Source organism: Hyalella azteca, unplaced genomic scaffold (assembly GCF_000764305.2).
Source record: "Hyalella azteca isolate HAZT.00-mixed unplaced genomic scaffold, Hazt_2.0.2 contig2266, whole genome shotgun sequence".
NCBI lineage: Eukaryota > Metazoa > Arthropoda > Malacostraca > Amphipoda > Hyalellidae > Hyalella > Hyalella azteca.
The window spans coordinates 38,655-55,290 of NW_025932549.1; the positions used below are offsets into that span (position 1 = coordinate 38,655).

The window sequence follows — 16,636 nt, forward strand, 5'->3', positions numbered from 1 at the left end:
GTTTGAAGTCTCTGTTTGTGTGGTGCAAGGCGAAGAGGAGTACTATTTTTTCAATCCTGCAGCCTGCTGTCCATATGAAACACTCTCCAGAGTCCAAACTTGTTCTGACAAGTGTGAACACAATGCTACTAATGAGTATGGTCTTGTAACACGCAACTTCAATAGTCTTTGCATCTGTATGATGCTCTGTGAAAATGAAATCTAATTAAATCTACCATGAGGTCAAAATAACCAGTGACCTCATGGTGAATGGAGGTATAGCACATTATTAGCACTCAATTNTGTAGTAGAACTTGTCTCTTATACACATCTAGATGTGTATAAGAGACAGCCATATATGGTAACTTACCTGCAAAATGATTAATTATGCCAGTAAATTGTGCCATGAACTTTCAATCAACAAAACTGCTAAATGTATCCTCTTTTATATAGTACCTATATGTACTGTCTAGTTGAATACATTTTTACAAGCTGTTTATTTGCAGTTTAGAAATAATTTTGGACTTGTGCATATTACTAATACATCTTAGGAATTAATAAATAAAACCAGCAGAGATGTGCTCTGTCAAATCCATCATCTTGGAGAGTCTTGGCATCATCAGTAAGCTGGGTGAGTCATCAGGATTCAGAAACTAGGTTTTAAGTGTTACTTGACATAGTGTTCTCAAGTTGCAGCCTTTTATATATCATGGTCATCAAGAGTACATGATGCAAGAGTTAAGCCCATATTTTTGTAGTATCAGTCTAATCTTAATAAACATTAGAGTTATTAAAATAGAATTAAATGTTGAATTGTAAAATAAACATAATCTCATTCCAAGTGATGAGTAACTAAACCTTGCACTAGAGAAGTTTGTCATTTTTCAATTTCACAACTTTCATGGGCTTGCTGTACCTTATGAAGCTGCAGTTGCACACTGTGTTATATTTATCCCACCACACTGATACTGACTACTATGAAACTTTTCTACATGAAATTCTAGCTTATGGAATCTACAATGGCAGATATAGGGAACTATGTAATTGAAAACCAGCTGTGAAATTTGTGTATGATTTTATGTTGATATTCATTTAGTGCCAGTCTGTCATAATATTGATCCTGCTTTTTACTGTTGTACCTTACTAAACAAATGACAGATCAAATAAAATTATTTAGCACTTACAATTTTTTTCCAAAATATATCTACTTTTGTTTTATTTAAATGCATTCATAGGAATGTGCAATCAAGTACAGAAATTAAAGAAATTTTTAAATACTTTTTCTCACACTACTGTGCAAATGCTGCTGCTGCTAAGTGGGCAATTGCTTTAAATACTTTATATATTTGTTAGTGCCATAAATTGCAGTATACCGTATGTATTGTTATTTGATTAATTTTGCACTCATAAGAAGAATAAATTGTTCAAAATTTTGGGAAAGGCAACTTTAGGTGAAACTAGTTAACATAGGAAGTAAAAGATTACCTATGTCTAAATTGGGAATGAAGTTAAGAGATGATCCAGTAATGAATTGTTTAGAGTTCATTTGTGTTAAGTAGCACATAAATGACATGCAGTGGCAATAACATACCTATGATCATCTATGCAGGGGAGGCCAATACAAGCACAAAAAAAGAGCATGTTGAGTCTACAACAAGGAAGGCTCTTTCAGTGCTCAGTGCTGGACATGCATCCAAAAAGCCTCCCTCTGGCATATCTTGTGGCTGTTCAAGAGCAACAGTTGAGACACGAGTGTTGCAACAAGTGAAAGAAATGATTGAACTTATTGAAGATTACGAGGAAAAATCCATGTAAGTCTAGATTTATATACTTTTTAAATTTCTTTTTAGTTAGCTTACTGTAAGGGTAGAAAATAATTCACAAAGAAATGCCTGTTTGTTTATCAAACTCAGTTAGATTGATCCTGTTGATAGTTGCATTTCTCAAGCTTGAAAGGTAAAATTGCACATTAGAATCCATTTCCTTACAATTTAAATGCAATTCAGTGCTTGGGTTTGAAGAGGCTTTTTGGTTTCTTAGAATTATAAACAAAAATTTTTTTGAAACTAATGCAAAACTTATGGTAGTAATTGAAAATTACCTGACATTACTGTTCTATGTTTGTCTGTTGAGAAATGAATTAGATGCTTATGACTGTCAATTGATGCATATTTGCTGCTTGAGTGTGCATTGTGCATTTTATGGGACCTTGCAAATATAGCAATAAAATTTGCAATGATACCAAAAGCTAATGAACATACTTCAGCAAGCACCAAATGACTTTAACACAATTTTGTGCTGATAAATTTATTTTGACAGCATTGAGAGTGGATGTGTAGCAGCAGCACTGCTACAACAGCTCCTGTACCATACTGACCAATGTCCTGGATGCCTCAATGCCACTGAAATGGAGAACAGTCACAAGGGTTCTATTCTCATCAATGTCAAGCACCGCAAAGTAAGAACTGTTGTGCACTCTTTTTGCTTGGTTCTTGATTCAAAAACAATTCATGATGAAAGATGAAGTCATGCTGTTAGTATCAACCATCTTTCCATCAAGCATTACTATAAAATAAAGTATTAATATCTTTTTGCTTTGTTCATGATTCATGATCCTTTTATGATTAAGGATAAAGTATCAGTATCAAGCAATGTTCTCTTTCTTATTGGCTATCTGGCCTCAATATCAGATTCTACTGATTAAAGTTTTTCTTTTAACCCTTGAATGCAATATTGGTCATAAAAATGCATAATATGATTAACTTTCATTCTGTGTGCAAATATTTGTATTTTATTTCTGTTTATGTACCTACTAGAGTGAAATGCTTTAAATAGGATAAGGTGACTCTGCACATTAACTCTAACTTCAAGATTAGAGACTGACATGGTTTTATGGTTAAAATGAATTCATTTTCCTTGTGTTCTGTATTTAGTCAGTGCAAATTGATTGAAGAGAATCTAATTTGCATTTAATTTGTTTCCTTGATGCCTGCATTGGTGTTTGAAAGTCATCAGGCTGATGCACTCTTTGCAAATTCAGAAACACCTACATAAAGGCACAGTGTAGAATGTAGATGAATACCAATATTTGACATTTTTTTAGAAGTATTCAAGAGTATTAGTATTGGGCAATCAATTTGGGCCATTTCTTATCTGTAAAATAAAATGATTTCTTATTATTTTCCATGCCTATTTTAATTTAGCTTATCTCATTATTGAGTGTAGGTAAAGAACTTCTGGTTTCCACTCGTCCTCCTGTGCATGTTTATTCTCCTCATAGATATTAGCCTACGATGGGAATTAATAATGCTACGACTGCTGCAGGTGGCAGAGCAAGTGTCGCGCGTGGTGCTGCACACAGCGGTGCTGTCCTGTCTAGACGAGGAAGCCAGACTCTACCCTAAGATGGCTCTTGTCAAGAAGAAGGCACTCATTGGGGGCAGGTTGCTGGAGGTACCGCCTCACTGTCGGCATGAGTTCCTCAAGAGCTGCATGTCCATTATGCTTCCCGTTTTTAAGGTAACTATCTCTTACCTAACCAGTGTTTTTGGTGCTTGGCAATCGCTTTTTTTATTTTGGGCCGTTTGAAATTCCCTTGAGACTTTCTACATATTACAGATATTTTGAAAACATTGATATTTTTGTAAGCATTCAAGAGATTAAACTTATGCTTTCCTCATCTGAACCCATTAGGTCGGTGTTTACCCGTAGTAGTGTAGTAAAACTGTGTCCTTGAGTTCATTTAGTTGCTTGGCAATCGCTTTTTTTATTTTGGGCCGTTTGAAATTCCCTTGAGACTTCCTACATATTACAGATATTTTTAAAACATTGATATTTTTGTAAGCATTCAAGAGATTAAACTTATGCTTTCATCATCTGAACCCATTAGGTCAGTGTTTACCCGTAGTAGTGGAGTAAAACTGTGTCCTTGAGTTCATTTAGTTTCTTCAGAACTACTACATAAATCTGATTCAATGATTGAATTTCTCAGAATTTATTGACTCTTCTCAGTCTTTTGGGCTCTTTGTTTGAAAGACAAATTCTTTCTCCCACTTTCGAATACTTTCGTAACTAGTCATTATTTTCTTGGTAATAAATCTGTAAATTTATTTTTGCCTAGTGGGCTAGGTGACTGTTGTGCTCAATATATCTATGTTCCTACTCTTTCTAAACACGGTTAAGTGAATTTATGAAGATACCTCATCATGGTTTTATTTCCTTTGAGTTAGTTTATTTTACCTGAATATTCAAGTCTTGAATTGTAGCCGAGCAAAACCAGTTTCATTCCTTAGCACTGTGAACATGATTATTCCTATTCATAATGCATCATTCCTTGTTCATGTATGCCAATTTGAGACAGTCAATGTTAGATCAGTAATTTGGGTGCGAGATTGAAATTTGAATACAAGTTTAGTGATGTATTAATGGTATCTCCAAGATGTCTGATGAGCAAGTAATGTAAGGAAATGTGTTTCCGGTCACACCTCTCACTTAACATTTATATGTATGACCTGAGGTTGGTTTGGTAAATGGTAGTGATGCCAGGATTAATGAGGTATGGCTTTATAGTTTATAGAGTATTATTGGAAGATTATATGCTGCTTACAGTTTATGGGAATAGAGTCTTGTATGTCAGAGCTTGAACACTACTGTCATCAGCTCACCTAACGTATTCTACCCTCGAATCTAGTTGATTTTACTATCATTTTAACATGGATATGAGTAAGGGCTTACGCAAGACTGTTCTTGCCCAAGACTTAAGTTCCTAGTAAATCACAGTGTTTCATGGCTAATACATAAGGCGTGAGTCGTCACAAGGGCATGAGTCACTACCAGGTAAATAGGAAGAGGGCAAATTGATAGGAAAGATTTCATGGACATATCCAAATCAAGGAAATTATCTTAAAACAAGAAAGTTATTAATGAGGAATTATCCAAGGTTGAATTACAGTAACAAATTGTCACCTGACATTAATCGCCTGAGAATTCATTCCTGAACTTTTTAAGTCTCATTTTATAAACACCTCACATTTTATCAAAATTAGTACAGTCATGAGCTTGAGAGTGGTTCGACGTGACAATATTAGATTAACGGATGGTGATCAAAGATCAAAATAAGACATGATAAATAATAACCCGAATTTGTTGTCATAGTCACTTTCCATGACAATTAAACTTCAGGCTTTAAACTGTTTTTACCTCAGTCAAAACCTGCCGATGTAAACTAAGTTTTTGTATTTATAATACAAGTTCAATAATATTGTCTGGCACTTTATGAAGCCTAATGTGTGTCTCTCTTGGCAGCACCCATACTACGGCATAGGAGTGCGGACCAACCTTGCTGGGGAGGTGCTGACCGCTGCGCTGCAGTTGTGCTTTGCTCCAGCCCACGCTCGAGGTCAGTCATGTAACACGCTCTGTGTTCATCATTCAAAGCTGTGAGTGTTGTTCAAGCTTTTAATTGCAAAAAAATTCTTTTTTAATGGATGGAATTTCATACTATATTTACAGTCAATGAAGATTAAATATGTATAAATAATGTAATCTTTATTATTTTTTCGCTTGTTAAGGATGATTTAATCAAGAAATTTGTCTTAATATTATATATTAATATATTTACATATTACTATTGGTAAATTACTGTGACTATGTTTAAAAATTTTTTTCCATGGGCGATGAAATTATTGACCAGGTTTGTGCATCTGCATCTTGCTAGCACCTTGTTCTTGCGTGTTCTTTCCATAAAATATGCTGATAATTACAGTGATTACTTGAGGACTGTGGTTCTCTGCGTCTGACTTTTCTGCACTGTCGTGTCTGATGCTTTTGTCTTCATCTTCTGGTGTGCTCCTCGTGAAATAGTTATCTTCACTTTTAAATTTATGCATCGTTTATGCCCTTTAATTAAGATGATTTTTAGTTGATGTTAATATGATTTTTTTCATACAGTCCAATTGCTTGTAGGTTATTTGAAAATCTTATAGCCAAAATAATTTAGGCTTTTCAATGTAAACGCAACTGATGCATGCTTTTCTTGCCTATATTCTTATTGTAACTACTAAACGAACCCCCAAAAGATGATGAAAGTACTGTAAAACATTAGTATTAAATTATTTCCTTCTACTATTATATGTTAGTACCACACTACCACTGTTAAAATTTATTGCCAGTCTAAAAACTGCTCTGATATTTCTTGGCTCTGGTGGATGCATTACCGTACCATTGTAAAGCATGTCTTGACCAGAACTGCGATTCTTTAAATTCTTGTCTTATCTTTAAACTGTGATTCTTAGAGTATTTAACTTCCCATCTTGATTTTGACCTCAAAATTTAATTTTCTTATTGCTTGGGCTAGAGACTTCTAGTGTGTATATATTTGACTAACATTATTCTTTGTTGGGGTTGGTCTCAAGAACCGCATATATGGTCGTGTTTAGATTACCCTGAGGACTGCGGCTACTTCAGGCAGCATCTTGAGGCTGCCCTTGCCAGCGTCGAGCCCACCATAGCGCTGCGCCACCTCCTCCTGCTACGCGGCATCGCTGCCACTGCTCAGGTCTGTCCAGCTCAGGTCTGTCCAGCTCAGGTCTGTCCAGCTCAGGTCTGTCCAGCTCAGGTCTGTTCTGCTCAGGTCTGTTCTGCTCAGGTCTGTCCGGCTCAGGTCTGTTCTACTCAGGCGGCAGAATGTTTCTGAATGTTAGAATGTTTCTGCGGCATTTATTCGAAAATTGAAGTCGAAGTTGTAAGTTGTGATTACCTGTGCCACAATGTTTAATGTTCAGACAGATTTTGTGTCTTTTTTTCAAGTAAGCACATGCCAATAGTCTTACTGAAGAAGAATTTCACTCCATATGTTCATTAATTTTTCGCTTGTTTCAACCTTAAAAATCTCTGCAATTTTTCCGAAAATTGGTCAAGTTGTGAATATTTCCTTTCTGAATGATTGAATATATTGAAGTATTTTAAAGTACAGTCGATTTTCCAGCTACTTTTAATTCCATAATTTTTGCCCAGAAAGTAGAATTTTGTCTAGCATCTGATGAACTTGCTAGCAATATGACAGTGGCACATGAGGAATTTGGATATCTGTTCCCACTGAACTTTTCCAAATATAATTTAAAATCCCCATGAATTATTCTGTTCTTCATAAATCTGTACTTTCTTAATAAAAAAAAATCTGTACTTTCTTAAAATTCCTAGTTAAATTTACAATTTTCTATCAGCATTTTGATGTTTGTTTTTATTTTTCTTGCTAAACCATGTTTGCGTGTGTTCAGAAGTCGACGTGGCTGCTGAAAGTGTGCACCGCCATGTCCGTGCGGCGGTATTTGCTGCGTGAGAAAAACGACGGCGTGCGTCTCGTGGTGCGTGCAGGCCTCGACATCGCCGACGGCGACGACTGGCGACAGTGTGAAGCCGTGGCCACCCTCGTCGCCAGGGCCAGGGTGCAGGATGTCGAAGGATTTTACAAGATAATTGGACCTCAGGTGAAGAACTAAGAAGTGGCGCGTATCGAATAGCGTTCAAAAGGGTTCGGATGTAAACAACTCTCGATATTCATTTAGAGACATTAGTCTACTTGGTGAAGTTTGTGAGTGTAATTTGATAATACTGTATTTACGCTCATTTGTGTTCTAATGGCTTGTGAGTAGAGTTTCATTATTTCCGAATTTCCGAGACGAATTCGTTATCTTTTACCACAGGTTGCTCGGATCCTAGCGAGTGAGGAGTGTCGTCGTGTGGGCGGCAGTGTGGTGCGTGTCATGAGCATCATTTTATCGCAGCTGATGCAGCGATCTCCATCACTCACACTTCAGTACTTGGCCGCACCCTTGTTGTCTCCTCTCATGCAACTGACTCAGAGAAGACCGCCTTGCCCATCACCTGACAGTGGCCAGTTTTCCCTTGGCGATTCCACCACGTCTCCTTGCTCGAAATCTTCTAAGTCATTACCGACTTCTTCACCTTCTTCTGTTAACACCACGCATGAGAACTGTGAAGACGCCTCACACTCCTCGACAGCTGGCGATCAATCGACGTCTGTACCAAATATTTCCCCCAGTAACAATGGAATCTTGCACAAGACAGGTGACGATCACACATGTTGCTCTGCCAACGACTGCATCAAATGCGTCAAATTATCGGCTACAAACGGCGACGGGATAAGCGTGACACCAGGCAGTAGTGTGTCATCCACGCTTCAAATGAACGGTGACTGCAGCTCTTCACTCACCAGTGACAGTGGCGATGACGACGACATGCGTGAGGAACGGAAGTTTCTAAAGATTGAAGATGAAGACTATAAATATCAGTGTGGCCTCACGCCCATGTGGGAAGAAGGAGGGTTAGTGACGCTCGCGGTGTTTGTGGTTATGCACCCAAGTTGACCACAATGTTACTGCTGGTCTTATTATGTATTTGTTTGCGACTATGATATTTAAAGGGTCGTGCATGAGTACATGACAGTGCTGGTTTAGATGTCAAGTGCGACTTTTTGAAAGTTTCTACATTAGAAAAAAATTGAATTTACATTCTTGTTTTCCACCTTGCCCCTATATTTGCTTGATTGCTATTATATTCGGGTGACGGACAATGTAAGGTTTGTCGTGATGTTACAGGGCCGGTGTGGCACGATGCGTGCAGGTTCTGTACCGCATCATCGTGCTGGGGGGCGGTGGTGAAGGCTGCGCTGCGGTCCTAACTCCTGCACTCTGCCCTTTACTTGCGGTGGCCGCCATACCTTCGCCCTGCCGCACGAGAACTCCTGCCTCTAACTGCATCGTCAAGTGAGTTCACGCATTACAATCCTACGATTAGGCCTTAGCTGGCTGTGTACTAGGTACTTATTAAATTTCTGCCTTAGCTGGCTGTGCACTCGTACTTATTAAATTTCTGCCTTAGCTGGCTGTGTACTAGGTACTTATTAAATTTCTGCCTTAGCTGGCTGTGATGTTCTAATGGCTTGTGAGTAGAGTTTCATTATTTCCGAATTTCCGAGACGAATTCGTTATCTTTTACCACAGGTTGCTCGGATCCTAGCGAGTGAGGAGTGTCGTCGTGTGGGCGGCAGTGTGGTGCGTGTCATGAGCATCATTTTATCGCAGCTGATGCAGCGATCTCCATCACTCACACTTCAGTACTTGGCCGCACCCTTGTTGTCTCCTCTCATGCAACTGACTCAGAGAAGACCGCCTTGCCCGTCACCTGACAGTGGCCAGTCTTCCCTGGGCGATTCCACCACGTCTCCTTGCTCGAAATCTTCTAAGTCATTACCGACTTCTTCACCTTCTTCTGTTAACACCACGCATGAGAACTGTGAAGACGCCTCACACTCCTCGACAGCTGGCGATCAATCGACGTCTGTACCAAATATTTCCCCCAGTAACAATGGAATCTTGCACAAGACAGGTGACGATCACACATGTTGCTCTGCCAACGACTGCATCAAATGCGTCAAATTATCGGCTACAAACGGCGACGGGATAAGCGTGACACCAGGCAGTAGTGTGTCATCCACGCTTCAAATGAACGGTGACTGCAGCTCTTCACTCACCAGTGACAGTGGCGATGACGACGACATGCGTGAGGAACGGAAGTTTCTAAAGATTGAAGATGAAGACTATAAATATCAGTGTGGCCTCACGCCCATGTGGGAAGAAGGAGGGTTAGTGACGCTCGCGGTGTTTGTGGTTATGCACCCAAGTTGACCACAATGTTACTGCTGGTCTTATTATGTATTTGTTTGCGACTATGATATTTAAAGGGTCGTGCATGAGTACATGACAGTGCTGGTTTAGATGTCAAGTGCGACTTTTTGAAAGTTTCTACATTAGAAAAAAATTGAATTTACATTCTTGTTTTCCACCTTGCCCCTATATTTGCTTGATTGCTATTATATTCGGGTGACGGACAATGTAAGGTTTGTCGTGATGTTACAGGGCCGGTGTGGCACGATGCGTGCAGGTTCTGTACCGCATCATCGTGCTGGGGGGCGGTGGTGAAGGCTGCGCTGCGGTCCTAACTCCTGCACTCTGCCCTTTACTTGCGGTGGCCGCCATACCTTCGCCCTGCCGCACGAGAACTCCTGCCTCTAACTGCATCGTCAAGTGAGTTCACGCATTACAATCCTACGATTAGGCCTTAGCTGGCTATGTACAAACGCTTATTAAATTTTTACCTTAGCTGGCTGTGTACTCGTACTTATTAAATTTCTGCCTTAGCTGGCTGTGTACTAGGTACTTATTAAATTTCTGCCTTAGCTGGCTGTGCACTAGGTAATTATTAAATTTCTGCCTTAGCTGGTTGCGTGCTTTCACTGATTAAATTTCTACATCCTGATGGAGTCTGTTTTATATTCGGCTGTCTAAGACCTCATCTACTGTATAATTCACAGCCAAGCTGTTTAATTCTCTTCCCAATTAGAAGAACTCTCAACGCATTCCTGGGTAAATGTATTTATAACACCGTATAATTGAAGGGAAAGGTGTGATTTTTTTTGTCATACCCTAAGCGTTGCTTCCCTGTGAAACCTTGTTGTGGAAATGGTGAGAAACATGTTACCTAGGAAGCATAATGTAAGTAATGGGAACCTTCCTAAATTTCGCCTTTAAGGGAACTTCGTTAAGATAACAGTGTCGAATTACGTGAAAAAACGCCAAACAGAAAAGATGTCGAGGCTGCAGTTCACACGAGTATCTTCTGTATTCGGCGAACGCTAAATACAACAATCCTGAAGGGTCGGTCACAGGACATCATAAATTACGAAATATCATCTCAGAGCTTCTGGTAAAACAAACAAATGTCATTTCAAATTCAGAGCGGATTCAAAAGTGAACGTCTGCACCTTAATTTGGTTCAGAGCTAGTTTCAAGCGAACACTCCACGCATGATGGGAATGGTGCGGAACAAGCTCTCATGGTGAATCCATGAGAGCTTGTTTATAAGTTTCATCGTACTAGATGCGCCGTTAGCGACAGACGCAGCTCAAGCATCTCTAGTACTGCAGTGAGATTTTTTGTTACGTTTCATCTATGGCTTCTTCTTCTCTTGTATGTTAACGCTGCTTCTTTCCATCACCTCCTGCGATTTGGCCATTTGAGGTCTTTCGCTTCTTGCTGTTGATGGAAAATTATCATTCCTGCGCACAAATCAACTTATTATATTAAGTAAATTTTTTATCCACTTCGATTCCACCCAATTTTACTCGAATAAGTTATGCAACATGCGCCGTTACACCGAGCTTTCTGCAGCCTCAACATCAGAGTTCTGATACAGAAAACTACGATCAAACTTGGGATAGTGTCTTATCCCGTAACAAATGTACATAGTATGGCGATGCTGCGAAATTGTGCAACCTTGATAGTCCTCCCCACTTGATGTCTAATGCTCTATGTCTAGCATTAGGTTTCAAAAACTAAAGCTAGTCGATCATGCCGGTTATGCCGCGGCGACCATTTGCACATGGTTCCCAGTAAGCTGTAGTTCTGATTCATTGACAGCTTATTCCGCTCGTTCATTCTTTACATTTCTGCATCTCTCATTCAGGGACATATTCATGGTAAATTTTTGAGCTACAAAACGGATATTTTCTTCGACACCTTCTTCCAGTGCATAGATAAAAATTGTTTATCCTTGTCGGTTGTGTATATGTTTATGTTACTCAGTATATATTTCTTGAGTAGCATTTAGTAACCTGGTTTTTTATTAATTCTTCTTTTTAATACGTTTAATAATCATTTTCCTCCTCCCCCAATTCTTGTGCGAGAAGTCGATACTTGCCTGATGCATTGACATTAAAATTGTGTTGTGCAGACACCTTAGCAACACGAGTAACAGCAGCTGCGTAGAGAAGCTGTTGATGCTGACAGGCTTGTGTCAAAGCGTAGAATCTCCTGCTGTTCTGGACTCCGTGCGACTCAGGATAAGCGGTGACGGAGGCATAGAGGTAGAAGAACTAGACCTCGAGGGCGTTCCGATCAACGAGTTCTACAACGATATGATCGGCCAGGATAGCTACGTTGCCTTAGCGCTCGTTAAAATCCTTGGTCAACTGAAGAATCCTACGGTTGTTCGAAAATTCTTCAGCGAGCTACCAAAGTTAATGAAGTTTCAAGAAAAGGATAAACAAAAGAAAAACAATTCTAATCTACTTCTCACTGAACAGGTAAAGAGTTTTTATCCTTTCATGACATTATTCTTTTCGTTCATAGCTGCTTATAAATTATTCTTTAACTATTTTTCTCATCAGTAAATTTGTCGGAATGTATTATTAGTTCTGAGTGATTTGTTCTGCGCAATTTTCTCTCTAGAATGCCAATTCTTAACTCCATGGCGACTTCAATTATTTCAGGACGAAATAGACGAAGGCCTACGCAAAGTCCGGATTGTAGGAATGGTCTGTGAACTGCTGAGGCTAATCAGCGAAGAAGATGAGCTTATGGAGAGCGTTTTTGTGAGCGTGTCCGAGGCGGTGCCCATGGTGATGGAGTTGCTTAAGGCTGCTTCTGAGCCGTGCGATGAAGAAAATTTGAAGAAATTACAGGTGAATGTCTGATGCCTGATTATTTTCCCTATGAATATTCTAATTTAAGTGACTTGAGGCTAGCGCTGTCTAACTAGAAACTTGCACAATACATCTGCTCATTAAGATTACATTTTATTGCAAGTTTTTAATACCATCATTTTTTATAAACAGATTTCTCTAGTTTGTTGCGCTACACTGTACTTTTACGTATCATTTAATGAGCATCAAAGCTCAAGTATTTCACGATGAATGAAAGTATAATAAATGCTCATCTGAACTCATCAGTCTATTTTCCTACCGCTTCGCAATGTTTACTGGTAATTTGTTTACAGGAAGCGATAATGGTGCTCGTTGTGATGATGCTATGCGAGTTCGTATGCGGTGCGAGACACGCTCAGTGCATGACAAGTTCCGACTGGCGAAGTTTACAGCAAGTGTTGGAGCCTATGCGACGCATCAAGAACACATGCTCTAGGGTTACCATCGTCAAGTTCATCCAAAGGCTCGAACACGCAATCCTCACGCGAGGTGTCATCTCTGGTAGTCCGGATAATGCCACAGCTCAAGAATCCCTGCAGCAGTTGCTCCCAACAAGTACCATTCCAGTCAAAAAGGGCATTAAGAAAGAACCACTTGTCCAAGAATTGCCGAGTAAAACTAATCTCAAGAGTTCAAATCTAGATATCGTTGCCAAAAAATGCAAGCGAGATGTAGAGAACGAAAACTCGAATACAACTTTCGAAAGAAACGTCGATGTTAATGAAGATAACGAAGAGGATACAGTTTTGGACGACAGATTGAAGAGTGTTTATAACCCATATGTGGAAGCCAGCTCATCAACTTCCGTCGCTGTGATTTCATCTTCATCCACACCCATTGTAACTTGCAATAATAAGAATTCCACTTTAAAACACGACTTCGATACGGCAATGGAAGAAGTATTTTCTCCGTTGGTCCCTGTTTGTGGACACGCGTTAATTTCTTTCACTAAGCTTATTGAGGCGGGCGATGAGAAGGCCAAAGCCAACAGTGTAGAAATCTTAGGTCTCTTTGAGCATCATCTAAAAAATGAAGACTCTTACGTGTACCTGGCAGCTGTGGAAGGCCTCTCGGCACTTTGCGATGCTTTCCCCGATAAATTAGTACCAATTATTTGTGATGAAATGAAAAGCGACAGAAGTGCTGTCGACAGAGCTAAGATGGCCGAAGTAATCACTAGATCGGCTCGACGTTTATCATCAGCTTTACCCAAATACAAGCAATATTTTTTCAACTCATTGCTGGGAGGAGTAAAGGATGAAGACCCAATAGTTCGGGCGGCTTGTCTGTCGAGCTTAGGTGAAGTATGTAAAGAGCTGCGCTTGAGTGTCGGGCCTGAGGCCGTAGAAATTTTTAGCGTTATCGAGACGGTGATCCGATGCGATGATGTTGTGGAGCCAAGGAGAGCAGCACTCCTACTAGCAACTCTTTTGTTGCGTGGACTTGGTACAGATGCTATAAGGTTTCTAAGTGACGTTCTTAAAGACCTGTACCAGCGCCTCAAGGAGGCCGCCAAAAAGGACAAGGACGAAGTTACTCGTACCCACGCCGTGGTCGCACTTGACGAACTCGACAGCATTATGCGAGCATTCCTCGTTCCCAAACTCAACACCACCAAAAAAATCTACATTAAAGAAGCACCTCCGAAACTCTTTTGAACATATTTATTGTGCTTAACATATTCATTAATTCTCATTTGGAGAAAGGGTGTTTCACTTAAGTTTTCATTTGTCAATATACAGCGTTTGGTGACAGTGATGCATTAAGAGGGCTCAGTATTTCCTGTGACTATTTATTTTGTAACATGAAATTTATCGTGTAATCACGATAATATAACAGCAATTTAGCTTAACACTCAACCAGCTCTGTAAATATTTACTTGGTGTTGCTGTCCTGTGCCTGTGATTGTAATATCTCCGCTTAGGTACCTTCTAAGCCAAACATTCTAACGTGATATTGTGTCGAGATTTATTTCCAGTATAAGCCAAATTTTTCAATACGTAATCATAATTACTGTGAAGAAATAGAATATTCAATTATAATCATTTTTCCTCTGTTTCTTTAAATGGCATTTGTTTTCTATTTTTTTTTTCTGTATTGTCAGTTTGGCTTCATTATCATCTTTTACGATTTCATTTTGTAAACGCCCAATTAAATTTTTCTTGAATAGTCTTAATTTCTTTCAAATTTTCGATCGACATTTTCATACTGAACTTGTTCACAATAAACAGCGAATAAATTGTAGGTTAAATAAGACTATGCTGGTAGAATTGAAATCTCAGGAGTGTTTCGAATGCCTGGGATATTTCCGTATACTTTTCATGGCTAATGTTGCTTTTAAATGATGAAACGTTTTCGAGTGGCTGCACTTTTTCGTTTCGAGTGCACTGCAGTGCACTGCAGAAACGTTTTCGAGTGCACTGCAGCTCACGGCTGCACTTTTTCTTCGAACAGCGTCGTACGATGGTTTTATAGAAGTTTAATGTGCTTGTAACGGTTAAATTTTTGTCTTTGACTGAAATATAAACTAGATCTTTTTTTGATGCTTGCAAAAAATAATTCGTTTCTGTTTATTATGGTCGCTTCTCCCAATTCGCACACCAATCTCTGATCAACGATTCAACCCCCAAATTTGAGGACAACCGCAGTTCAGTCATGAAAATATATTGTTCTTATGATCAAGTGGGTGGAGAATACATGCGTTCGAAATGAATACATGCGTTCGAATAGTACCTTTTGTGTTGGTATTATATGGCCCAGGTTGGTAGAAACGATCGAACGACTCGTCATTTGAACATGATTACTCCAGTGGGATTGATATCGTCCTCGTCACTAGAGGGATATATGTGCCATCCCTTTGAGATAGTCTAAGGTTTTAATATTTAATAAAAGTGCCTAAAACCTTCAACTCGTTTACATTGATTCCTCGTAGAAATTCCTCTCATCTAAATCTCTTCTGTCCTGCTTAAGTATTGTAGCCTAGTATTTAATTTAGACATTCGACAGAATATTATTTTCGGAACTTTTTTATGCTCTCTACCTTCAGAAAAATGACTGAAACTTTGTCCAAAAAGGTGGTAGCGAAAGTGGTAGCAAGCTGGTCTGAAGTGACTTCTACTTGTCCAAAGAGCAATTCACTTCTTGCCTCTGTGTGGGTTCGAGTGCAACATAACCTTCCGTGCAGTAAAGCCCAAATTTGCTTTTTGGTTGAATCGTTAACGTTTCCTAAGTAGGTAGTTGTCAAGCTTGACTACTTATTTGTAATAGAAGTTAGCATTTAATTCGTTCACTGTGTAGCAATATAGTTGAACATAAAACACGTTTACATTGTCTAGATTTTTTTTTTTTTTTGAATTGCCAACGTGGCTGTTCGTATGATTTTTAGTTGATTGCCTTAATCATTAATGTTATATCATTCAATTCATCTCAGGAGCCATTTGTCGGTCACAGTCGGTGGCTAGTCTGGTGTCGGCACCGGCGACTGAACGAGCTGCATACCCTGAGTAATCTGGCAGTTATAAAATGCTAAAGTTGGATTCTTTTTGTTTGAACAGAACTCTTGACGATTTTTGTGGCGTTCATAACTCAGCAGGGAGATGAAAACACGAAAAGTAACTATTTAAAGGTAGTCCTCGCTTTGCTATATAGTATGTATAACAGCTCCTCTGCGGCTTTACTTATATGCATAGCATAGTCAGTGTTGCGCCTTTTGACTTTGTTTAAAATGAAAAATTCTTTCTAAAACAGCTTACCGAATTATTTTAAGTTAAATCATCGTATCTTCAATTGCCAATTATGTGTTTCTAGCACATGTACATCACGTGTCTCAGGAATGATGGCTGAAAAGACAAGTGGAACTGATTCCAAATTAGAGAACACAGTATTACTGTATTACTAAGGTTCAATCAAACTTGTTTGCTAGGCTCTCTACATATGCTAGATCTAAAACTGTCCATTACGAAATTATTTAAAGCAGAGAATCTTAAATGGGATAATCAAACCTTACAAGGTAGTTCAGTTTTTAGGAGAGTTATAGTTAAACGCATGTCCATCCAGGTGAACGAAAATAACTAACGACGTAGTTTCGTTACGTCA

General features: G+C 39.1%; 1 protein-coding gene across 3 annotated transcripts; it reads left to right on the plus strand.

The window, feature by feature from the left end:
* Nucleotides 1–353: 353 nt before the first annotated feature.
* Nucleotides 354–15,446, plus strand: LOC108682978 (transport and Golgi organization protein 6 homolog). 3 transcript variants are annotated; one of them, XM_047885515.1, is made up of 13 exons: nucleotides 354–610; nucleotides 1,589–1,790; nucleotides 2,299–2,437; nucleotides 3,304–3,498; nucleotides 5,284–5,377; nucleotides 6,393–6,535; nucleotides 7,257–7,466; nucleotides 7,683–8,080; nucleotides 8,177–8,323; nucleotides 8,598–8,765; nucleotides 11,791–12,142; nucleotides 12,329–12,520; nucleotides 12,835–15,446. In XM_047885515.1, exons 1-13 carry the CDS (start codon nucleotides 556–558, stop codon nucleotides 14,197–14,199), a joined length of 3,660 nt encoding a protein of 1,219 aa, XP_047741471.1. In that variant the 5' UTR covers nucleotides 354–555; the 3' UTR covers nucleotides 14,200–15,446. The 3 variants fall into 3 exon arrangements, with proteins under 3 accessions (XP_047741471.1, XP_047741469.1, XP_047741470.1); XM_047885513.1 differs by having other exon boundaries at nucleotides 7,683–8,323; XM_047885514.1 differs by having other exon boundaries at nucleotides 6,417–6,535; nucleotides 7,683–8,323.
* The last annotated feature ends 1,190 nt before the right edge of the window (nucleotides 15,447–16,636 follow it).